Source organism: Oratosquilla oratoria, chromosome 4, assembly GCF_046742065.1.
Source record: "Oratosquilla oratoria isolate Oo_2021 chromosome 4, ASM4674206v1, whole genome shotgun sequence".
Taxonomy (NCBI): Eukaryota; Metazoa; Arthropoda; class Malacostraca; order Stomatopoda; family Squillidae; genus Oratosquilla; species Oratosquilla oratoria.
Window position 1 is genome coordinate 28,578,878 of NC_134780.1, and position 26,422 is coordinate 28,605,299.

Consider the following 26,422-nt stretch of genomic DNA (forward strand, 5'->3'; position numbering starts at 1 on the left):
TTATAGGTAAAATGCTTGAATCAATAATAGTTAATGGCATCAGAGACCACGTTGAGACAATTTGATTTGTGACTCGTAGCATGGTTTCTCCAAGGGTAAGTGTACTGTTCAATGTCTCGAAGTGTTGTTCTGTCTCTTTAGTGAAATCCTCCCAGTTTGCTCTTTTGTAATTAGTGTATGCATGTCTGTGGCCAACTGAGGTTTATCATATTTTGGAGGTGATGATGATTGGAAGGTGACTGGGCCCAAGGGCTTCGACCACCTCCCAAAAAGGCATTAGAGTTAAATTAGTTACTGGTAGATAAGGGTGTTTGAAATTTCCATTGCCACAATCTAATACCCAAAACTAGTTATTCAGCCAGTGTCTGATTGAAAGACTTCAGGAAATTTATATATTTATTTGGATTACACTTGTATTTTAACATAGTTTTGAAAAAAAAAAAATTGTAGGAATACAGCATTTTAAAATGGGAATGATTTTGTAAATGATAATTATGTATTTCTATGGAACTTACAACATAGACTTGCAACTATCAATGTTGCAAATAATTTTCCAGCATGTCAAATTTTGTATGGATATTTTGACATTAAGAAAATGGACCATCTCTACAATGCTTTCCTATGCATTTGATATTATATGGTAATTCCATTTTTATTATTTGTTATCAAAACTTGTTAACTGATGTCCATGGATGATTCCTGTTCAGAGCCTGAAAAAAATTAGACTTTATATAAATTTCTGCAGCAGACTGGAAGTGAGCATTGGGGGAGAGCAACTGGAGGAAGTGGATAGTTTTAGATACTTGGGTTTAAATGTGGCAGGAGGGGGTGGAGTGGAGGTGGAATGTAGATTGAGAGAAGCGAGTGAATGCCTTGGTGGATTAAAAAGTGTAATGAGGAATAGACATTTGTGAGTGGATGCTGAGAAGAGACTGTATGAAGGAGTGATTGTGCCAACAGCACTGTATGGGGCAGAAACATGGAACATAAGAGAGGAAGAGAGAAGGAGTTTGAATGTGTTTGAGATAAGGTGTCTGAGAAGTATGATGGGGGTTACTAGGCTAGATTAAGTGAGAAATGAGGAGATGAGGAGGTGAGGAGGAGAACAGGGGTGGAAAGGGAGTTTGGAGATAGGGTTGATGAAAGAGTATTAGGATGGTTTGGACACATGGAAAAAATGAGTGAAGAAAGACTAGTAAAAGAGGTATGGAAGGCATATGTGGAGGGAGTGAACATGAGGGGACGTCCTAGGACAAGGTGGATGGATGGGGTGAAGGGGGCTTTGTGGAAGAGGGGAATGTCTGTTGAGGAAGGATGAGAGAGGACAGAAGACAGGGGTGAATGGAGAATGGTTGTATATGGATGATGATGTGATGCATGAGGTGGAATGGGTGGGGGAATGGGAGGTGAGGTAGTATGTGTGAGCAAAATTTGACGCAGCCCGAAGGCATTTCTCCCCATCTTTTATGCATGGGGAGACGGAGGGGGGGGGGTCGCCAATTTAATGAAGCGGCCTTGCTGTGGATGTGCTGTGACTTGCGACACTGCCTCTGACCCAGGGCAGTGGACAAGGTGCAGGGATGACCCGTCATCCAGGTGCTAAGATAAGAGGGAGGGTGGAGGGGAGTGGAGTGTATATAGGGATGGAATGGGTGGGAATGATTTTATGCCTATTTCTTTTTGGCTACCTCCCTAGTAAGGGGGAAAAAGCCTTGGTATATGTATGTATGTATGTATAAATTTCTGATCACTACCAGTGGCCTATTTCCCTTTGGATGGGAAATGGCCAAATCAAAGCATTAGAGGCTAGTGTCTGCTATCATCAGTATGTTATGATCACCTGAATGTTTATTTACCTAATTGTAATATACAGGAAAGGAGCCAAGTATTCATGATTGGTTTTTGAACTAACAAACTCCCTCAGGACTGGATTCAGCATTTCAATTTGATTCTGTGACCTCATAATTCCCTCTGTCAATTCTACCTACTCCCTTTAATGAATTCAACACACATTATGTCACATCTTTTTTTTTTCAGGATGGCAAGTCTCCTCATATGGTTTTTCCATTGCTCAGGAATAGTATTTTATGCAGACCACATTATTACAGCATATTTTAATTTGGGCAGACTAGGCTCTCTATGATCAATGCTAATGCGTTCGTTGAGTATTAAATTATCCATGATCACACTCCCAGTAGATCCTCCTATTGGAGGTGAGATTTTCCGTATGATATAAATCCTGTTTTGAGGTCTTGCAACCCTTTCCATCTCTTCCATTGCCTAGTATATATATAAATGATATAGATCACGAACTGAAATGCCCCCGCCATCAGGGGTGGGGACATGTGCCCTGGGGTGGCACATAGGCATTTAGGGCTCTGCCCATCTTACCTAGGTGCCTTACCTAAGTAAATAAATAAAATAAATAAAAATGGCATTCCTATTCCCCAAAGGACAAGTGCAGCTCCAAAATGTCACAAATTTTCTGTTTTCTATACCTATGCAAAGGGGTGGGAATGGGTGTGTGCCTTGACTTGACTACCTCCTTTATAAGGGGGGAAGAAGCCCTTGGTACACTGATGGATAAATATATACCAAAAGGCTTCTTCCCTCTTATAAGGAAAGTAGCCATCCACAGCATTCACCCACCCCCATCTGTTCCACTTACATCCATTACCCATTTCCCTTTAACCACTTCAGTATGAGTCAGATTCTCGTGTGCAGCATCAGCTGCAATATGTACAATTCATCACACTACTCACATTATAAAATATAGTCACTGCTGTATTACTCATTCTCTTTTACTCTGAGTAACAATAAACAACAGAAAATGTGATCAAACCAGTTCACAGAATCCGTGGTAACTCATGTACAACTACGAAAATATATATATAATTAAGACAGACGCCGGCATCCTTGTGTACCAACTCACACCTCACGACGCCTACGTAAGCGTCATTGTACTGAGGCAGTTAATCATAGCTCCCTGTACTGGGGTGTTGACATGTTATCCTGCAGAAGCAATTGCATGGTAGGATGGAGCCAATAATTAAGGGACTGTTTTGGGGTGCCCCTATGGACTGGAGCCAGACATCTTTTGTCGACGTTAGAGTAAAGTCTACTCACAAAAGAATTATGCAACCTTTATACTACAACTGTCTCTTCTGTGATGTTCCTTTCACACTGTCCTTGATCACTTCTATTCCTCTTATCACTTGTGTTTGGGGGGAAGAATTTTGCCACTGTAATTCCCATGAGTCATTAAAGGTGACAAAGTGGGACTAAGGATTCTGTTCTCTGTATGTTCATCCTACAAGAAGCCAATTTTCTGATGAGATGCAGTTATTGTACAGTTACTTAAAAAGTTATTATATATTTAGTGATCTTATAGGATTAGAAACAACTCAGATACAGTAGTCAGGATTTGGTATGGTTATAACTGAAACACTGGCATATAATCCCCTCCTGCAGACAAGATTACCAGCTACTAGGACAGGAAGTACTGATGGTGGCATGGAACCCATTGGTGCTCTCCTCCACAATCCTAACATCACCACATAATATGTATAAAACATCATGCAGATTTTGCATCTGTGACAGTGTCACAATAAAGCATAGTGTATCACAAGCAGGAGTAGAAGGTCTGCTGTGAAAGCTAAAATCTCATCTCATACTGACAGCAGTTGTACCTTCATTTGGTACTTCTGGGAAAGCAGTAGCAGATGTGTATGGGAGCAGATATAGATGGTGTTGAGGGCTGGATAACAGCAGAAATGTCATGAGAATGAAGAAAATTGATGAAGGGTCATGCAAAGTAGAGGGCAAGAAATAAATTGTGAATATAGAGTAGTTGTGAGTGGATAAGGAAACAATTCAGCCTATTTTTTCTGGTCTACTCTAAATTTCTCTAGTGGATGAGGAGGGGGGAGGGTTCCTCCATGTAATGAAGCAATGGGGGGAGGGATAAACCAGCTTAGGCTGTTGGGCCTTGATAAGGAGTTGCTGCATCCTGCTGCACTGCCTCTAACCTGAGCAATTGGCTAGAGACTGGGATGACATTTCATTCATAAGGAGAGGGGCAACAGATGGATTTTTGGATACGTGTAGGATGGATGTAGGATGTAGTATGCTTTGATTTGGTCATCCCCCTTATAGTAATAAAAAGACGAGTTAATATACATATGTGTGTATGTATGCATGCATACATGTCTGTTATTTGGAAGAAAAAAAAATTATATATATATATATATATACAGTCGCCGCAAAAAAATCTATACATTTTTCCGCAATAAAAATCTATACACGGGATTTTATGAAAAGATTTCACTTGGTGATCAAAATGGTGATCAAAATGGGTCGTTCCACGCTTTCAATGCAAGAAAAGGCCCGCGCCCTAGCTCTGTTGGAGCAGGGAATGTCTGTGATACGTGTTGCTGCAGACCTGCAGGTGACAAGAATGGTCATTTACAGCCTGAAGAAAGCAGCCGCCACACACCCTCCTGGTACAGTACCACCAAGAAAGCCAGGCTCTGGAGCCCCAAAGAAGACATCTACTCGCACTGACAAGATCCTAAAACAAGAAGTGATGTCAGATCCATGTATAACAGCTGTTAGTCTGAAGCAAAAACATCCTGCTCTCCTTAAAAACGTTGCTGTAAGAATGATCCAACATCGGCTGCAGAAGGACCTCAAAATGCCAGCTCGACGTGCTGCCAAGAAGCCCCTGCTCACAGAGGCCCTGAAGAAGAAACGGATTGATTTCTGTAAGAAATACAAGGACTGGACATCAGAGCAGTGGCAGAAGGTGATGTTCAGTGATGAAAGTACCTTCAGGCTGGTCAGGGGCAGCTCCAAGATCGTTCGTCACCCCAGTGATGTGTCCAGATTCGAAACGCGGTACACAGTTAAAACAGTGAAACACCCACACAGTGTGATGGTGTGGGGTGCCTTTAGTGGTAACAAGGGCAGGGGTGGACTATATTTCCTCCCCAAGAATGTGACCATGAAAGGGAGCAATTATATCAATTTTTTGAGGGATCACATGCTCGAATTTTGGGACATCCATGAGTGTGATCATTTCATGCATGACGGTGCCCCTGCCCATAGGTCTAAGGAAGTGATAAAGTTCCTTAATGACAACAATATCAGTGTTATGGAGTGGCCAGGCAATTCCCCAGACTTGAACCCAATAGAAAATGCCTGGAATCTGATGAAAAACGAACTGGAGAAATCGCGACCCACCAGTATTCCAGACCTGAAGGTGCTGAAGAAGATCTGTGTCACTATGGACAGCGCCTACTTCACCAAACTCGCCTCTTCAATGCCCAGAAGGATCCAGATGGTACTCAAGAACAAGGGGAACATGACAAAATACTAAATGTAACTCTTAAGTGGAAATAAAGCACATGTTAGTTGTACTTTTGAGTTTTATTGTCCAAAAGTCCTTAGTGTATAGATTTTTTTTGCGGTGATTGTATATATATATATTTTGTACGTACATACACCCATTCCATCCCCACATACTCCACTCCCATCCAACACCCTCCCTCCTTCCTATCTTGGCTCTTCCCGGATGACGTCATCCCTGCATCTCCCCCACTGCCCTGGGTCAGAAGCAATGTCATAAGCACATCCACAGCAAGGCCACTTCATTAAAATTGTAACAATATAAAATTATGGAAAGTTCCATGCAAACTTTCAAGCAATGTATAAAGCAAAGACCAAAATCTAATTCTTCACTCCCTTCTTTTTATTGTACTGTAGAAATATATATCATATAAAAAGTACATTTTTTTTTCAAACCTTTCACTCATCCAAACATAAAATAATTCATATGGAGATTTACAGTATTACATTTCACTTGTACCTTCATCAAATAAAAACTCGTCTTCGTATTCCTTCAAGAACAACTGTGAACGTCCTTCGTCAATGAATAATTGGTATGCCTTCTTTATGTCAGGAACCATAATCTGCAACAAAATTGTAAAATATATATGTGACTGCTTACATGAAGAAGGTTAATATATAAAACAGTTTTCCACACAGAATGGTGGATGTCTGGAACAAATTGGACGAAACATTAGTGTGTGCAAACACCATACTAGAATTTAAGAACAAACTAGATGTTGCGATATATAAAGACAAATCACCACAAACAGCTCCCCTTCCTGTATAATATAACTAGGTAGATAAATACATATCAAAGCCCCTTTCCCCCATATAATGAGGGTGTACACATTCATACATACATATACCAAAAGTGTTTTCCCCCTTACACGGGGGGTAGCCAATGTACACATTCACCCATCTAAAAACCCATTTATTGTCCCTACCATTTTAGCTCCATGTGGATGAGGGGCCATTACTGTCCTCTGCCTGGGTCAAAGGCAATACAACAGGAAACAGCAACCCCCAGAGCAGGGCCCAAGACCTGAAACTGGTTTACCCCCTCATCATCATACCTCTCTTCCACTCAAGAAAACAGAGCCATGTCACTTCCTCATCCATTCACACACACCTCTCTCTCGCCCTCTCCCTTCCCACCCAAGCACATTATTCTTGCATCCAATGTCCTTTCCATTCATCTCAATTCTCAGCCTTCCTTTCAAGTTTACTCCATCCACCTCTGCCTTCCACTCTTCTTCCTAGTCTTTCTTCACTTATTCTTTCCATACACCTAAACCATCCCGGTATTCTCAGATCAACCCTATCTGTTAGCTCTCTTCATATCCCTGCTTTCTGCCTTGTCTCCATATTTTTCAGTCTATCCTCATAAATCCTACAATACTTCTCAAACATGTTTACTCTTCTTATCTGTTTCCTTCAAATTCCAAGTCTACTCCATTCTGTCATGGACAGGGAAGGAAAAGGGCCAGATAGATGCGAATGGAAGGCAGTTGTCAACGTATGATAACTTGATGCAACACAAAAGGATCTTTTCTTGTCTGCTTTGTAATTTGTGGAGAGGATGAAAGGTGAGGCTTGCTAGGTAATGAAGTAGTGGGGGTAAACCCAATTTGGCCGTCAGGCTCTGTGCCTTGCTGCACTGTTTCTGTCCCAAGCAGTGGGTGAGGGACAGGGATGATCCTTCATTCACAAGGAGCCAAGATGGAAGGGGCAACATATGGGTGTTGGATGTACGTGTGTACACACACAAACTTCTTTCCCCTTCTCATTCAACTCTCAACATTCATCCATTTTTCCTTTGTTCTATTCTTCTCCCAATCCCATCTGTATCCTAGCCCATTCATATCTCTACTAGAAAAAGAGAAGGTGGATTAAACTAGATAATATTACTACATCTGACAAAATATAACTCCTACCATTTTCTCTTTTCTTTTACGAGCTGCAAGGTTAGCAAGCGTAATGAGCTGAATGGCATAGCGTAATGATGTCTCTGATCCAATTTTTGTTAAGACTGTTAGTGCATCATCATGTATTTCACAGTCTTCTTCCTCACATCTGCAAGAGAAATACAGAAAGTTTTAGACATGACAGTAACAGTTCATCATAAAAGTCATGCCACTTTTTTCCACTGCAGATTACAGAAAGTTTTAATCATCTTAAATAATACACAAGTTCCACATACAAGTGGAACAGACCTCATTCTAATAATTACCCTGTGATTGTAAAACCAAAATAATTTCTGAAAAAGTTAACCATAGGGTAAATTGCTTCAACTTACCGAATCTTCAAAATTTCTTTAATGTCTTTTTCCACATACGGAGTTGTTCGAATGATGATCATTCTGTCAAGCATGTCAATAGGAATGCCATGAGGGGACACGTTTCGTGTGCCTCTGATACGTGTGATGCCTCGGTTGGTGGCCACTATTACCACAGGTGCCATGTCATCTTCTAAAGCTCGGTTTAAGAACGAGTAGCATTCAATGTCCAACATGTGTACCTGCCCAGTTTAGAAAATAGTTATGATAGAATTATATGCAAATACTTATCAGATTCCTATACATATTACTTTATGGAGAAATGGAAGAAAAGAAGTTTAGAAATAAATAACCTTTCCAACACCTTCACATTATGTTTCTCTACACTTTTTCCTAAACTTACATAATCTAGCTTATCCTATACTTTCTCCTTGACATAGTATCCACTCTTACACTACACTATTCTCGTTTCTGATATGGGATTCCTTCTTTCTTGCCACTATAGGATGGGTTCACAGAACCCCCAAATAAATTTGCTATCTACCACAGAATAATCTGTAGTGACCTGTGCTACTGAAGAAATTTTTACAATGTTAAAAAAGTAAAACAATTTCATATATTACTTCATATTAAGCAAGTGCCTTGGAGGATTATAAAGTATAATGAGAAATATACATTTGGGAATGGATGCTAAGAGAAGATTGTATGAAGGAATTATTGTGCTGACAGCACTGTATGGGGCAGAAACATGGAACATAAGAGAGGAGGAGTTTGAATGTGTTTGAGATGAGGTACTTGAGAAGTATGATAGGAATTACTAGGCTGGATAGAATGAGAAACAAGGAAGTGAGGAAGATAATGGGGGTGGAAAGGGAGTTGGGGGATAGGGTTGATGAAAGAGTATTGGGAAGGTTTGGACACAAGGAAAGAATGAAGAAGGATTAGTAAATGAGGTGTGGAAGGAAGAGGTAGAAGGAATGAACATGAGGAGGTGACCAAGGATGGATGGATGGATGGATGGATGGGGCAAAAGGGGTATTGGGAAAGATGGGAATGTCTGTTGAAGGAAGGGAGAAGACAGAAGATAGGGGTGAATGGAGAATGATTGTGTTTGGATGATGAGTGGGTAGGGGATGGGGGTGGTGAGGGAGCATGTATGAATGACATTTTGAGGCAGCTTGAAAGGATTTCTCCATGTCTTCTCTTTTTCTGCATAAGGGGACGGAGAGGGGGGAGTCGCTGATTAAACGAAGTGGCCTTGTTGTGGATGTGCTGTCTTGCTACATTGCTTCTGACCCAGGAGCCAAGATAAGTGGGAGTGGTGGTGAATGGAAGTGGAGTATGTGGGGATGAAATGGGAGTGGATTTATGCTTTTGACTTTGGCTACCTCCCGTGTAAGGGGGAAAAAAGCCTTTGGTATATGTATGAATGTATGACTTTAGCTACCTCCCTTGTATGGGGGAAAACGTTGTTGGTATATTATATACTTCATGTCACTGTATATTTACACTACCTCGTCAATAAATAGAACTCCTGGGACCAATTCTGCCTTCCCCTCTTCTCGCCACTCGGCAACCTTAGCATTGATTTGTTGCCGAACCTCTCCCTTCACTTCACCTGTGTCTCCTGTTAGGATAAGATATTAATTTAGAGTTAAATTCATGTAACAATGAACCCTTCAGAACTTAAAATGGAGAAACTGAACCTTTTACACATACAAACACATACACAGAAAGACATAATACATTCAGCAGCAACCAAAATTATTTCATAAAAAAAAAAAAAAAAAAAAAAAAAAAAATAATAATAATAATAATAATAATAATAATAATAATAATAATAAACATGGAACATAAGAGAAGAAGAGAGAAGGAGTTTGAATGTGTTTGAGATGAGGTGTCTGAAAAGTATGATGGGGGTTACTCGGCTAGATAGAGTGAGAAATGAGGAGGTGAGGAGGAGAACAGGGGTGGAAAAGGAGCTGGGAGATAGGATTGATGAAAGAATATTAGGATGGTTTGGACACATGGAAAGAATGAGTGAAGAAAGACTAGTAAAAGAGGTGTGGAAGGCAGATGTGGAGGGAGTGAACATGAGGGGATGTCCTAGGATGAGGTGGATGGATGGGGTGAAGGGGGCTTTGGGGAAGAGGGGAATGTCTGTTGAGGAAGGACGGGAGAGGACAGAAGACAGGGGTGAATGGAGAATAGTTGTATATGGATGATGATGTGATTGCATGAGGTGGAATGAGCGGGTGGATGGGGGTGAGGTAGTATGTGTAAGCAAAATTTGACACAGCCCGAAGGGATTTCTCCCCGTCCTCTCATTTTATGCAATGGGGGAACGGAGAGGGGGGGTCGCCGATTTAATGAAGTGGCCTTGCTGTGGATGTGCTGTGTCTTGCGACACTGCTTCTGACCCAGGGCAGTGGGCAAGGTGCAAGGATGACCCGTCTTTCAGGAGGTGCTAAGATGGGAGGGAGGGTGGAGGGGTGTGGAGCGTGTTCAGGGATGGAATGGGTGGGAATGATTTTGTGCCTTTTTCTTTTTGGCTACCCCCCTTGTAAGGGAGAAAAAGCCTTGGTATATGTATGTATGTAATAAATAATAAAAAAAAAAAAAAATCCCCTTTTGCAAGACCAATGAGGTGATATGATAACAATATCTAATGACATACACATCCTGAATGGCCAATTCCCCATTATAAAGGGGGTAGCCAATCCATAGCATACATCTACCCTATGCCCATCCAAAACTCCATTCATCACCCTTCAGTAGCTGACCTTTGGTCTTTGGATTAAGCCTAAAATCTTTTGGTACACAAATCATACTACTGTCTACACTGAGTAAGTGGAACATCAAAAGATGACAGGTTCCATGTCTTCTATAAGCATCTAAAACACAGTGTGCAACTGAACTTTTCCTAGTTGATTTTGACTCGGGCTGTGTAGCAGCAGACAGCACAACCCTTCATCCTGGAGGTGCTGACATAGTTACTGATTTAGTGATACAGTCTGTGCACTTCAACGAGTCTGTTCAGGGTATGGTATACATACATACATACATACATACACCAAGGCTTTTTTCCCCCTTACCAGGGAGGTAGCCAAAAAGAAAAAGGCATAAAATTATTCCCACCAATTCCATCCCCGAAAACACTCCACACCCCTCCACCCTCTCTCCCATCTTAGCACCTCCTGGATGACGGGTCATCCCTGCACCCTGCCCACTAGCCTGGATCAGAAGCAGTGTCGCAAGACAGCACATCCACAGCAAGGCCGCTTCATTAAATCGGCGACCCCCCCCTCTCCGTCCCCCCATATAAAGGAGAGGACGGGGAGAAATCCCTTCGGGCTGCGTCAAAATTTTGCTCACACACACTACCTCACCCCCCATCACCCAGTCCATTCCACCTCATGCATCACAACATCTTCCATATACAACCATTCTCCATTCACCCCTGTCTTCTGTCCTCTCCCGTCCTTCCTCAACAGACATTCTCCTCTTCCCCAAAGCCCCCTTCACCCCATCCATCCATCTCATCCTAGGACATCCCCTCATGTTCACTCCCTCCACATCTGCCTTCCATACCTCTTTTACTAGTCTTTCTTCACTCATTCTTTCCATGTGTCCAAACCATCCTAATACTCTTTCATCAACTCTATCTCCCAGCTCCCTTTCCACCCCTGTTCTCCTCCTCACCTCCTCATTTCTCACTCTATCTAGCCTAGTAACCCCCATCATACTTCTCAGACACTTCATCTCAAACACATTCAAGCTCCTTCTCTCTTCCTCTCTTATGTTCCATGTTTCTGCTCCATACAGTGCTGTTGGCACAATCACTCCTTCATACAGTCTCCTCTTAGCATCCATTCCCAAATGTCTATTCCTCATTACACTCTTTAATCCACCAAGGCATTTACTCGCTTCTCTCAATCTACATTCTACCTCCACCTTCACTCCACCTTTTCCTGCCACATTTGCACCCAAATATCTAAAACTATCTACTTCCTCCAGTTGCTCTCCCTTAATGCTCACTTCCAGATTACTGCCACTTTCACCCCTTGTACATCTCATCACCTTACTTTTACCCACATTTATCTTCAGCTTTCTTCTATCACACACTCTCCCAAACTCTGTCACCAACTTCCTCAATCCCTCCTCCGATCCTGCCACAAACGCAGTGTCCTCCGCAAACAACAGCTGGCTCACCTCCCACTTTTCTCCATTTTCTTTAACCATCTCCAATCCCTGACCCATCACCCTTGCATTTACCTCTCGCACTACCCCATCCATGTATAAGTTGAACAGCCAGGGTGACATAACGCATCCTTGACGAAGTCCCACCTTTACCTCAAACCACTCACTCTCTCCATTTCTAATCCTGACACAAGCTCTACTACTCTCATAAAAACTCTTGACAGCTCCCAGAGGCTTTCCTCCTATCCTGTATATCTGCATAACCTCCCACAGTGCCTTTCTGTCTACCCTGTCGTAAGCCTTTTCCAGATCCATAAAACCCAAAAAACATCCTTCCCCTTTCCTTAGCTTTCTCACATATCTGTCTTACCACAAAAATCTGATCTACACAACCTCTACCTGTCCTAAATCCACACTGTTCCTCACCAATTACTCCCTCTGTTCCTCTCCTAATCCTCTCAATCAAGATCCTCCCATAAGCCTTCCCAACTACACTTAACCCCTACCATACGGTGCCGCACACGTAGGTGTCATGAGGAGCAAGTGGATTCGCGACGCTGCCATATCGGCGTCTTGATTATATTTATTGTAGTCACACCCCTGCATTTTTACATTCTCCCTAATAGGCACTGAATCCCATTCTCTATGGTTTTCAAAATCCACGGGTGAAAGAGAGAACGATCGATATAAGCGGTGACAATATTTTATGATGCGAGTATTATTATGACACGTCGTCAGCTGGCATTGGCTGCTGCCCGCGAGATTTAAGTCCCGGAGTGAAGTGGTTAACAAGCTAATCCCTCTGAAACTACTACATTCACACTTGTCCCCCTTTCCCTTGTAAAAGGGAACTATACAAGCACTCCTCCAGTCCTCCAGCACTCTACCTTCTCTCCAGCAAACATTAAATAACCTCACCAACCAGTCCACCATCACTATACCTCCTTTTTTAAGACATTCTGCATGGCATCCATCCAGACCAGGTGCCTTACCTGCTTCCATCATCTTAACAACTGCCTTCACTTCATCCTTCCTTATTTCTCCTCCATTTTCCTCACTCATCACTCTCATTTTCTTAGCATCTCCCACTGCAGCTATCTTTCCCTCCCTATCCTCCTTCACATTTAGCAACTCCCTAAAATATTCTGCCCATCTTCCCCTTACTACCTTCTCCTCCATTATCACCACTCCATCTGCACCTTTTATCTTTTCTTCCCTACTTGATTCGCCTCCTCTTCCTCTCTTAATTTCTTTCCAAAACATCTTTTTATTATTTTCAAAATTTTCTGTCATACTCTTACCCCATTTTACATCTGCTCTCCTCTTTGCCTCCTTTACCTTTTTCTTTACTTCTCTCTTCTTTTCTTTGTACGTCTCATATGACTCCCTCGTCCTATTTTGTAACCAATCTGTGTAAGCTCGCTTCTTCTCTTCTACAACCTTCTTCACTTCCTTATCCCACCATTCACTACCCTTCCTTCTATTTCCTCCTGTCCTTCTTGTTCCACACACCATCTTTGCACACTTTGTGACTCCCTCCTTGAACCATCCCCATTCCTCCTCCACACCTACCTGTACTCTATCCTTCACTCCCTCCCACTCCTCCTTCAGCTTCTTGTACTCCTTCTCCTTTTCCTCTTCATTTAAAGAGTTCACTCTAAGCACCTCCCTACCTTTTGTCCCTTTCCTTTCTCCATCTGTCCTCCACTCTCAACTTACCTTCCAACAGAAAATGATCTGATATCCCCCCACCCTCTCCCCTTAGCACATGTACATCCTTAACTCTTCCTATCATAATCCTATTTACCACTACATAGTCCATTAAAGCTCTATCTACCACCCTTCCCTCCACCACCCTCTCCCATGTGTACTTATGCTTGACTTTCTTCCGAAACACTGTATTTGCTATCATCAACTCTCTAGACACATTTCCACCATCAACTCTCCACTACGATTTTTTCCTGGAACTCCACATTTCCCAACCACTCCATCAATTGGCTCCTTTCCTACCCTAGCATTAAGGTCTCCCAGTACTATTACATTTACACTTCTCCCTAAACCCTCTATGTACTCATTTAAATCTATCCAAAAGGCCTCCCTTTCTTCTACACTCTTCTCAATGCCAGGCCCATATGCACTTACAAAAACCCACATCTCCTTTCCCAGCTTCACCTTCATCCACATTATCCTTGAGGAAACCTCCTTCCACTCCACTACACGTTTACCTATCTCTTCACTTACTAGTATAGCCACCCCTTCCCTCCCTCGCCCTCTCTTCACTCCTGATAACCTCCCACATACACTCCCAAACTTACAATCGCCCTTCCCTTTCAGCTTAGTTTCACTCAAAGCCAACACATCCATCTTTCTTCTCACAAACATACTACCTATCTCTTCCCTTTTACTCTCATCTGTACCACATCCACGCATATTAAAAGACCCAAACCTTAGGGTGCTTGTCCGAGAACTTCCAGACCCTCTTATGCCTTTGCCTTTACTTTTAGGAATGTGCCCTGTGGGGCTACAAGGAGAAGGATGCCTAGTCCCAATCCCCGTCCTTCTTCTCGCCTCTTATGATCCAAGTGGGAATACTTGGTGGCAGTATTCTTTTCCCCCACCACAGAAAAAGAAATACTCAGAAATGGTACAGGACAGCAACAAGGGGTTGGGGGACAGCATAACGGAGGGACAGTCGTAGTATAAAAGTGTCATCATTTCTCTATGAACAGAGTTTTCCTCTATCATAGACAAAATGATGTGTGGCTCTGGTCCATAGGGGCGCCCCATATAGACCTTAAGGAATCGACTGCATGTTACTTTTGCCACAATAACAAGCAGCCAATACCCCAGACGGTATACACTGTGCCAAATCAACCTTAACACATGCCTCCCTCTCTCTTATTTCCTATGTGCTACCAAGTGATATGGTTTAACATCACAAACTCCCCCCTACCGGAAGGCTAGGATGGTGCCCCTCATAGAGGCCTTTGTAGCATGGAATTTAACAAACCATGCCCTTGGTTCAACTTCACCAGTGGCAGGATTTGAACCGCCATCCCCTTGACCTTTGCCGCAAGAAACGACGCCCTAACCCGCTAAGCCAGTAAGCTTCCACTTGAGTTGTAAAAGGCAACAAAAACAGGACAGGGATAGGACTAGGCATCCTTCTCCCTGTACCAAAGTGGTTAATTTTCCCGAGGATTATTTTTTATCCTCACCTCCCCAAATTCACAGATGACGAGATGTGATATGGTCCTATATGATCCTAGAGATAGTTTGTCACAAATAAACAAGTTTTTACAACAGTGCACATACCTGAAAAGAGTGCCAAGAAGCCCTGGGTACGGTTATTGATGACATCAATTTCGTGGAGAGTGACAGTGTGTACCACCTCCTTACGCTTCTGCAATTCTCCTTCAGGGCACTGAACAAATCTGCAAATCAAAACACAACTTAGTTCTTTGTTACTGGTAACCAGTGCTTCTATACTTCAGGACAATACTGCACTGAAGAGGTCAAAGAGGTGGTTAAGGAGCAATTTAAGGAGGATAACAGAAAGGAGGAGAGTTAAGTAGAGATGCTACAGGAAGTGGAGATCTTTAATTATTCATCATCACAATCATTCATTCAACTGTTGCCTCAAGTCTCATTAAGTGAAAGCCCTATTGTGAACAATGGAATTGGCACATCCTAGAGATTTCTTCTCATCTGCTCTATGAACTCTTGAGTGGATGGTGGGGGGCATTCAAAGAAAACATGGGAGTAAACCAATTTTAGATGTTAGGCTTTGATGTTCCGATGTGTTGCACTGCCTCTGACGCAAGGAGTGAGTGGGGGACATATATGACCCTTCATTCCCAAGGAGCTATGACAAAAGGGACAATAAATGGGTTTTTGAATAGGTGAAGGGTGGGTATATGGTTTGTCTTCACATTCCCCTGAAGGCTTTTGGGTATGTCTATACTAGTATTACAACAGAAATGAGAAACAAGGATTGGGGATGAGCACACACAGAAGGTTGTATGAAGGATTGATTGTATCCATAGCACTGTATGAAACAAACTTGGAACTTATGAAAGACAGAGAGTTGGAACATGCTTTAAATGAAGTGCTTGAGAAATAGGGTAGGTGTTACAAGAATGCACAGAGCAAGACATGTGGAGATGAGGCAGAGGTAGGAAGAGCTGTCAGACTACACAGGGTATGCAGAGATGATTTGGGCACATGGAAAGCATGAACAAAGAAAGACTAATAAAGATATTGCTAAAAGTAGATGTGGAGGAATCTTGAAAGAAAGACCATGAGCAAGATGGATGGTGGAAAGGGGGTACTAGATGCAGGCGAGTGTTTGTGAAACAGGAGAAAGTGAATGTAAAAGATTGTGAATGGGTGACAGGATAATATGGGATGACATTTTTTCTCAACGGCTCTAAAATTCTCGAGTGAATGAGGATGGAGGTCGACATACAACGAATTATCGGGGTAAACTAGCTCTGGCTGTCAGGCCCTGCTGCGGAAATACCGTGTCTCACCAAGATTCCTTTGACTTGAACATGTGGCAGGAAACAAGGATGACTCCATCCACAGGTGCTAAAACGGGCAGGGTAATATATGTTTTTTGACGAGTAGTGGATCTGCGCTTTGATTCAGCTATCCCTCTTACAATAGGAAAAGTTTTGGATACATACGGATGTGTGTATGTACACAACTGAAATGGAAAATATTATACCTTGTCTGAGGACCTGTAGCGTCGTAATCTCGAGCTCTGGTGAAGGAACGGCCCAATTTTGTTATTTTCCCAGTAGCTTTATCTATAGTGATAACATCACCTGCTTGCACCTGAAAGAAAATTAGAAACATAAAAACCATAACAAAATATTTGTTCATTAAACTCAACCAAAGAAAAGTTTATGAAGAAAGAGTGAGAAAAATAAATATATAAAAACATATAAATAAACCAAAAGGAGGTATCTTATCCCTCGCTGATAGAAAGAAGTTCATGACGTTAAAAAGAATCAAATAAATAAAATTCGTACACCAAAACAACTTTTCCTCTTACAAGAGGAGTGGCCAAGTTGCAACCCATCCAAAACCACATCTGTTGTCCCTCCAATCTTAGTATCTCATGGATGGAGGGTCATCCACATAACTGCAACCACATTGCTTAGGTCAAAAGCAATGCAGTAAAACACAGCAATTCCACACAAAGACCAACTGAAGCTGGTTTACTTCCACTACTACATTACGTTATGACATTCCCACCACTCAAGAACTTATAAAAGTAGTAGTTGCTGACAAGACTGATGAGTTAAACACCATGTGAGGACAGAGCCTTTATTTGTGTGACATTTCGCATATTACAGCAGTGGATAGGGTGCAGGGATGACCCGTCATCCAGGAGGTGCTAAGATGGGAGGGAGGGTGGAGAGGTGTGGAGTGTATTCAGGGATGGAATGCCTTTTCTTTTTTGGCTACCTCCCTTGTAAGGGGGAAAAGCCTTGGTATATGTATGTATGTACAGCTTTTTCTAGTACATAGTTGATACACATGCTTGAGATTAAATAAGAGGAATGGAGGGAATGGAGAAAGAAGTGGGGGGGAAAGGAAGAGGAGGAGGAGAAGGGGGGATTGAATACTGGGAGAGGTTGAGAAAGCTGGCCCAAATGTCCATGGGCAAATTGTTCACAAAGGATGGTTTAAAATTTTGTTGGCCATGGGTATTAAAGGAATTATGTGGGGTGACCCATCATCCAGGAGGTGCTAAGATGGGAGGGAGGGTGGAGGGGTGTGGAGTGTATTCAGGGATGGAATGGGTGGGAATGATTTTATGCCTTTTCCTTTTTGGTTTCCTCCCTTGTAAGGGGGAAAAAGCCTTGGTATATGTATGTATGTATGTACAGCTTTTTCAAGTACATAGTTGTGATACACATGCTTGAGATTAAATAAGAGGAATGGAGGGAATGGAGAAAGAAGTGGGGGGGGGAAGGAAGAGGAGGAGGAGGAGAAGGGGGGATTGAATACTGAGAGAGGTTGAGAAAGCTGGCCCAAATGTCCACGGGCAAATTGTTCACAAAGGATGGTTTAAAATTTTGTTGGCCATGGGTATTAAAGGAATTATGTGGGGTGAAATGTTGAACATGCCCCTATTTTATTCAATAGTGTTGGTTTCTTGTATGACTGCTGCTTCATCACATCCCGAGCACAGAATACGATAAACACCGGCTTTGGTGCCCAATGTTTGGTTGTTGTTTGTTCTCGTCCTCATGATGCCGGTGTTTATCATATTCCATGCTCAGGATGTGATAAAGCTTACATCAGAGAAACGTCACATGACCTGAATACACGAATACGTGAACACCGTTACGACGTCAGGCATGATGTCACCACCAATGAATGTGTGACACATAGGAACAGGGAAAACCACCTGAGGGACTGGAAGAATGCAGAGTTGCTGATACAAGAGCCTGACAAGATCCACAGGAAGTGTCTGGAAGCAGCGGTCATACAAGGAACCAACACTATTGAACAAAATAGGGGCATGTTCAACATCTCACCCCACATAATTCCTTTAATACCTATGGCCAACAAAATTTTAAACCATCCTTTGTGAACAATTAGCCCACATACGTTTGGGCCAGCCTTCTCAACCTCTCCCAGCATTCAATCCCCCCTTCTCCTCCTCCTCTCCCTTCCCCCCCTACTTCTTTCTTTCCCCATTCCTCTTATTTAATCTAAAGCATGTGTATCACAACTATGTACTTGAAAAAGCTGTAATAAGTGAAACGTTGTACAAATAAAGGCTCCATCCTCACATGATGTTTAACTCATCAAGAACTTATAGAGAAAAGAAGAATCCTCTTCAGGCTGCATTAATTCCTAAACCATTCCCAACCCCTCTCTACCTACATATATTTCTCACCTTTTCCCCTTCTCTTCTTGAAAGACCCAAAGTCTGTTTCAATCCCCCCTTCTTTCTAGGGGAAGATTTTTGTTTGTGTGCAGTGTCCTACTGGGGTGGTTTTGGGGCATCCTGTTAATATTCTCAATATTTTGTATAGTTTTAAAGTACTTATGTTTTGCTAATTGCTGGGAACCATAGCTGAGGGTGGTTCTTATTTCTCCTAGTTCTATGGAAGTGTTCCAAGGGGAGGTCATGTATGGTTTCTCCTGTTATTTGTGTCTGGATATTTGGTGAGGTGGTTTCTAGGATTTGTTATTGAGATAGGATATAATCCCTTTAAGATATAGACATCTTTCCACAAATATTGTACAAAGTAAATCCCAAAACTATTCATGCATTCTTGCCATTTCTACAATCCTCACCTTTTCCTTGGTAAGAGCCTCAATGAGTTTATTTCCAAGATCATAGATGGTTTCCATTTCAGTTGTCTTGAGGGTAAGTTTACCAATCTTTGCCCCTGTGCCAGTTGCTGGCCGATCAATCTGGACCTCAACAACTTCTCCCTCAATGATTTCAGTCTCTTCCTTAATACGAACACCAATGGACCGACGGAAGGCTTGGGTAAGAACTTCAGTTTTAGACATTCCTAAGCTGAAATTCAAGAAAAGGTGAAATCTTTGGATATTTTGGGAAGGTCTTTTAATGAATTATTTTTTCAAAGGATGACTATGGAGAGGGAGAGAGAAATATATAAACACACACACACCAAGGGTTCTTCCCCCTTTACAAGCGAGGTAGCCAAAGTCAAAAGGTGTAAATAAAAGAAAACAAATAAAAATTTAAACAAAACCAAATTCATAAATCTACATTAGCTACTATAGCACATTCTCTTAATGACTATACACCAACCTGTAGATTTCTGAAGCTGATATGGCAGTGAAAGGGGTGTCTTGTCCAAGAGACTGTGAGAGACCCATGGCAATGGCAGTTTTGCCAGTGCCTGGCTGCCCAGCAATAAGAATTGCTTGACCTGCCAGCTTACCCTCTTTAATCATATTTTGCACGATGCCTGCAGCTTTACGGGCCTGTGGATTGCATTACATCATCAAATCTTTACAATAATATTAACACAAAGCTTCCCATATATACATAAAACAAGTTATCAAATGTTAAGTGAAGCTACATATATTTCTGCTTACTTTCACAAGAACTAAACTCACAATGCTAAATACAAATGTCAAGTCTAAACAGATTTATTGGATCTGTGAAGTCTAACTTCTAACAATTGAAAGATACATACATATATCAATGGCTATTTCCCACTTACAAGTGAGGTTGCAAAAAAATAAAGGCATAAAATCCACTTCCACTCAATCCACTCCCATTCACCCCTCTTCCTCCCTCTTATCTTGGCTCCTCATGGATGACAGGTCATCCCTGCATCTCACCAACTGCCCTGGGTCAGAAGCAGTGCAGCAAGACAAAGCACATCCACAGCAAGGCCAATTCATTTAATCAGTAAAAACTCTTCACTGCTCTTAACAGCTTTCCTCCTATCCCATATATCTGTAATACCTCCCATAGTGCCTTCCTGCCTACCCCTTCATAAGCCTTTTCCTAATTCATAAAGGCCCAAAAAACACACTTACCTTTTCCTAAAACTTTCTCACATATGTGCCTTACCACAAAAATTTGATCCATGTAACCCCTACCTGTCCTAAATTCACACTGCTCCTCACCAATTACTCTCTCTGTTCCTCTCCTAATCCTCTCAATCTACACCCTTCCATAAGCCTTCCCACTACACTCAGCAAACTGATCCCTCTTACTACACTCACACTTGTCCCCTTTTCCCTTGTAAAGTGGAACTATAGAGGCACTCCTCCAGTCCTCCGGCACTCTACCCTCCTTTAAACAAACATTAAACCTCACCAGGCAGTCCACCATCACTATACTTCCTTTTTTAGACACTGCATGACACCCATCCAACCTAGATGTCTTACCTGTTCTCATCATTTTAACAACTGCTTTCACCTCATCGTTCCTTATTTCTCCATTTTCCTCACTCATCATGGTCATTTTCTTAGTGCTTCCCACTGCAACTACCTTGCCCACCCTATCCTCCTTCACATTAAGGAACTCCCTAAAATACTCTCCACATCTTCCTCTTATTGCAAATTCTTCCATTATCATCTCTCCATCTGCACCTTTTACCTTTTCTTCTCTGCTTGATTCACCTCCTCTTCCACTCTTAATTTCTTTCCAAAACATCTTTTTATTATTTTCAAAATTTTCTGTCATACTCCTACCCAATTTCACATCTGCTCTCCTCTTTCCCTCCTTTATTTTATGCTTTACTTCTCTTTGTACCTCTCATATGATTCTCTCGTCCTATTTTATAACCAATATTCAAATGCTTGTTTCTTCTCTTCTACAACCTTCTTTGCTTCCTCATCCCACTACTCACTACCCTTCCTTCTATTTCCTCCTTATTCCACACTAACTTTGCACACCTTGTGACTCCCTCCTTAAACCATCACCATTCCTCCTCCACTCCTAATTCTACTCTATCCTTTACTCCCTCCCATTCCTCTCCCACCTACTTTTTGTACTCCTTCTCCTTTTCTTTCTCATTTAAGCAGTTTATTCTAAGCACATCCCTACCTTCTGTGCTTTTCCTCTTCCTCCACTCTCAATTTACCTTCCACCAAAAAATTATCTGATATTCCCCCTACTCTTTCCCCTTAGAACATGTACATCCAAAAAACTTCCTACTATTCTCCTGGTTACCACTACATACTCCATTAAAGCCCTATTTACCACCCATCCACCACCCTCTCCCATATCTACTTATGCTTTACTTTCTTCCTAAACATTGTATTTTGTTATCATCAGCTCTCCTTTTAGACATATCTCCACCATCAACTCACCACATTGATTTTATCCTGGAACTCCACACTTCCTAACCACTCCATCTAATGGTTTATTTCCTACCCTAGTATTTCCTAACCTAACCTCCCAATACCACTACACTGCCATTTCTCCTTAAAATCTCCATGCATTCATTTAAATCTATCCAAAAAGCCTCCCTTTCCTCTACACTCTTATCACTACCAGGCCTACTATGCACTTACAAAGACCACATCTCCCTTCCCAGTTTCACCTTCATCCACATTAACTTTGAAGAAACCTTCCACTCCACCACACATTTACCTATATCTTCACTTATTAGTATAGCCACCCCTTCTCTCCTTCATCCTCTCTTCACTACTGACACCCTCCCAACTACACTCCAAAACTCAAACTTGACCCTCCCTTTCAACTTAGTTTCACTCAATACCAACATATCCATCTTTCTTCTCACAAACATACTTTTCTCTCTTCCTTTTTACTCTAATCTGTACCACATCCACACACATTAAAAGACCAAATCCCTTAGGTTTCTGGTTGTAAAACTCTTCCCAGACCCTATTATGCCTTTGCTTTTTTTTTTTTTTTAAGGAATGTCTCTTTTGGGACTACAGAGAGAAGGATGCCTAGTCCTATCCCCATCCTGTTTTTATCGCCTCTTACAACTTAAGTGGGAACACTTGGTGGCAGTACTCTTTTTCCCCCATCACAGGGTTAGGAAGTAAAAAGAAAATAAATATTCAGGTACAGGACAGTATCAAGAGTGGGAGGACACTATAACACAGGGACAGTCGTAGTACAATAAAGTATCATTTCTGTTTGAATAGAGATTTCCTCTATCACAGACAAAATGATGTCACTCTGATCTGTAGGGGTGCCCCATATAAACCCTAAGTATCAGCTATATGCTACTGAGCAGCTTTTAACCCCATAACAACATGCAACCAATACCCCAGAAAATAATCTAAAGCTTACAATACTGCATGACACTTGGTCAACCTCACCTTCATTTGGCCCACCATGCCCTGTGAGCATGCTTTTGGAGTCACATCATCTGTCAGTCCTAAGCCTCTAATATGTGAATGAGCTCCTATGCGCTCAATTCTCGTCACCTCACGTTCCTCTGTTGTTAAGCTCACCTGCAAAACAGACAAGAAGCATTTAAGAAATGTTTTTATGTTCTCAAGCATACACAACACTATTTCCATTACACAGTTATAATTACACCTTTTGCTATAGTGATATTTGTTAACTCCAAACTATTTAATCCAGTTTAGGGATGCAGTTTACCAGTACTTCTATCCTGATGGAAAATCTCATCACATTTAGCTTTGGGGCTGTCACTGAATTGAAAGGGTTAAATAACTTACTACAACATCAATTCAAAGTACTCTGAAGGACCAAAAAGTATCAGTGATCATAACTATCAACAAAAAATAATACATTAACCACTTCAGTATGACTAAAATTCTTGTGCACAGCATTGGCTGCCATAGATATGTAATTTCAATTTGCATCACACTACCCACATCATAAAATATAAAGTCACTACTGTACTATTTGTTCTCTTTTACTCTGAGTAATAATAAACACAGAAAACATGATCAAACCAGTTCACAGAATCCAGGGTAACTCATATACAACTACAAAAAAAAAATAATAATAATAATTAAATAAATAAAAATAAAAATAAATAAAATAAAAATAAATAAATAAAATAAACAAAAATAAAAATATATGTATAATAAAAATAAAGAGTAATCACAATGCTGGCATCTCCCAGGGATCCCGATTCACTGCTATCCAGTGACCTCTGACGAGAGTAATTTTTTTCATTTTTCTTTTTCCAACTAACAACAATCATGGTGGATGTGTCCAGCAGCATTGATGATCATGTGGTTTCTCTCTATTACTGATGTAATATTTGGTTTTGATATGGTGATGAAAGTGAATATTACATTACTGCTGTGTAGGTGTGGTCACTGTGGTGACAGAAATTTACCTCAATGTTCCACATATCAATGTTCCTTGGCCCAATTAATCTGGATGAGAGATTACTGACCTAATCACTAATCCATGTTACCACTACAAAATCAATGGAATCCAGCTTCAAACAAATAATGGTATTTTTTTAAATGCAGTTCTCTCAGGATCTGTTCCAGTAATATGCAAATGCATTTTCACTTTTTTTTTTCTTTTTTTTTTTTTATCTGAAAGATCTATTTTTTTCTATGGAATGGTTGGGCTATGCTTATTTAAGAACTATTGGACAATATAGGTTTGAGGTTAAACATCCATGCTCCTGTGCTTCTGAAATTTGTTTTTACCCTCTCATTTCACAAACTTCATCCCCAGAATTTCATAAGTACGGTATCAATATTTATGAGTATATTTCATTTTCCTCAAAACAAATTTAAATACACTCCAATAAATCAATCCATCACCCAGGGTCTCTAGTAGAAGACTTGCTGCATTTAGATAACAGGCAACCACCTCCAGGCGGGTCCAAGACACTTAGGGGAAATATATTGTGTTGTCATCTACGAATTGTAAATTGTTAATGTGGGAATATGTACTATGTCTTCTATGTAGCTACTCTGTGTGGTGGTTGCATTTCAGACTCAGACAGTTCGTTACGGATTAAGGCTCTTGTGGCCCTAAGGCAAATTTCAAGAGTTTTTTAAAATATGGCCTGAACTAATGATAAAATTTATATTATTGTACAATAATAACAAATATCCATTAGTAAACATTTATTTCTAAACAAAACCTTATCAATTTTACATATGTTAAGGTAAGGTACTACTACATACATGTGTTTTTGTATACCTTATTAATTTTTCACTTTTCTTGCTTTGACAGTAGCAAACTCATCAATCATAGAACTGAAGTCAGTTTCGGATAGCAAATCTTTTTCAATGCACAGAAGTGCCAACACACCAAGGCGGTGCTGACTCATTGTGGATCGCTTTACATCCTTAATTCAAGCAAGCTGGGAAAATTACTGTTCACCAGAGCAATTAGTAGCCATCAGTGACAAGTAAATTCGCAAAGCCACTTCAGTGTTTGGAAATGCAGTTGAAATTCCAGTTTTGTGCATTAATTTGAACATATCATATGTTGAGCAATACCTGTTGACGCTTCTTTGCTACATTTCTTCTTTGTCTGTTCCTTATACCAACAGATAAACTAACAGAATTCTGAATAGAAGTCAGAGGAAAGATCACTTGCATACACACCAACAAGTCTTTCAATTGCAACCACAATATCATCATCAGACATTGATTCAAACTCAGTCAGAACACCAAACCGCTGCTGCATGGTTGAATATGCTTCAATGCATTTTTTTTACAGCCAAAGCACTTAAAACATAGTAAACAACTTCAGACCTTTCACAACGTGGCTAATTACCGATAACTGACACCTAACATTTTTCTCTTTGTCATAATCAAAATGTTTTTGGACTGCCAGAAATGGCCTGGATTTTTTTGTGGCCCTAAGGCATGTGCCTAGTTTGCCTTATGGTTAATCCGCCACCGAGTTCGTATTATCGTATATTACCAGGCCAATTGTGTGCTGGTACTGCTCCAATGCTGGATCGTATCTTCAGTGCAAGGGGTAAGTGTAGTTATTATCAGATGTGAGATTTTAATTATTATCTATTTTTCTGTGTGTGTGGGGGGGGGCTCATGATGATGGCTATGTTAAATATTTAGTGGGTGCTGGTTTCTAGATTTTGTTGATTTCATGACGGAAAACTTGATATTAGATATAAATCACTGGTGCCTGAGCCTCAAAGAATTATAATTCAACATTATTTATATTATTAAGGATGCATAACTATTTATGACTTCCCAAAAATTACATTTACATTAAGTTCCGATGAGCATTGCCATTGATTAATGCGTCGTGAGCCCATTTTAAACTAGTACCTGTGAGGCAATTGTACAGTGAATTATAAATGTATCTAAATCATCTTATGATTGTGTGACACTGCCTGAACATCAACATGACTATTCCGATTAATTTCATGTCATTTAGAACACGAGAATTACAACGTGTTTTTGTTTATACATCCTGAAGTTGGTATAGTTGAGTTAAATATGGCAATTCGTTCTCTTTTCGGATGGCATTAACAAATATTGAAAATGCAAGTCCATGGCTCTGTTTCAATTGCAATACTTTAGCACGAGAGTATCTAATAATAATAAAAATGAACATTTTTATAGTTCTAAATGACACATTACTCACCGCTGCCATCGTTTGTACTGAGGACTCACTCGCATAAGAAGTAACAATTCCGGCAATGTGATTGGTTAAGGAATTTATATACAGGAATCCTCTACAATTTGATTTGTTGAATTTATTTCTCTTGTAACCATGGTAACTAGTTGTTGCTACTTTTATTCTTCTGGATTTATTATTATTATTATTTTTAGTTCTCTCTCCACATGATAAGTGGAAATTAAGCGGTAAAACCCAAGTTGGAAATATACATGGAAATAAGCTCACTTGCTTTTTTGTGTTATCCTCGGCAATTGTAATTTCAAATTACGTGTTTTTTCTGTATCTGTATTTGATGTATTTTATTTATTGCCAAATAAATTCATCATCATCATAATTATTATTATTATTATTATTATTATTATTATTATTATTATTATTATTATTATTATTATTATTATTATTATTATTATTATTATTATTATTATTATTATTACTATTATTATTATTATTATTATTATTAT

At 40.6% G+C, this 26,422-nt stretch overlaps 1 protein-coding gene across 2 annotated transcripts; it reads right to left on the reverse strand.

The window, feature by feature from the left end:
- Nucleotides 1–382: 382 nt before the first annotated feature.
- rept (RuvB-like helicase 2 rept) lies at nucleotides 383–26,031 on the reverse strand. Of its 2 annotated transcripts, none has more exons than XM_076183786.1 (11): nucleotides 25,926–26,031; nucleotides 22,679–22,813; nucleotides 19,674–19,849; nucleotides 19,187–19,415; nucleotides 16,593–16,702; nucleotides 15,179–15,297; nucleotides 9,178–9,290; nucleotides 7,685–7,905; nucleotides 7,323–7,461; nucleotides 5,867–5,969; nucleotides 383–710 (listed from the first exon to the last, which is right to left on the reverse strand). In XM_076183786.1, exons 1-11 carry the CDS (start codon nucleotides 25,932–25,934, stop codon nucleotides 676–678), a joined length of 1,389 nt encoding a protein of 462 aa, XP_076039901.1. In that variant the 5' UTR covers nucleotides 25,935–26,031; the 3' UTR covers nucleotides 383–675. The 2 variants fall into 2 exon arrangements, with proteins under 2 accessions (XP_076039901.1, XP_076039900.1); XM_076183785.1 differs by lacking the exon at nucleotides 25,926–26,031 and adding an exon at nucleotides 25,749–25,918.
- Between the last annotated feature and the right edge of the window lie 391 nt (nucleotides 26,032–26,422).

What these genes read in the sequence shown, in the direction of transcription:
- rept (XM_076183785.1), bottom strand. Translation starts at nt 25,895, where the DNA reads ATGTTCATTTTTATTATTATTAGATACTCTCGTGCTAAAGTATTGCAA. An exon ending in GCATGGTGGGCCAAATGAAG is followed by an intron (nt 19,850 to 22,678) that starts GTGAGGTTGACC and finishes TGCAATCCACAG; the next exon opens with GCCCGTAAAGCTGCAGGCAT. An exon ending in CGAGTTTTTATTTGATGAAG is followed by an intron (nt 711 to 5,866) that starts GTACAAGTGAAA and finishes AATTTTTTTCAG; the next exon opens with GCTCTGAACAGGAATCATCC.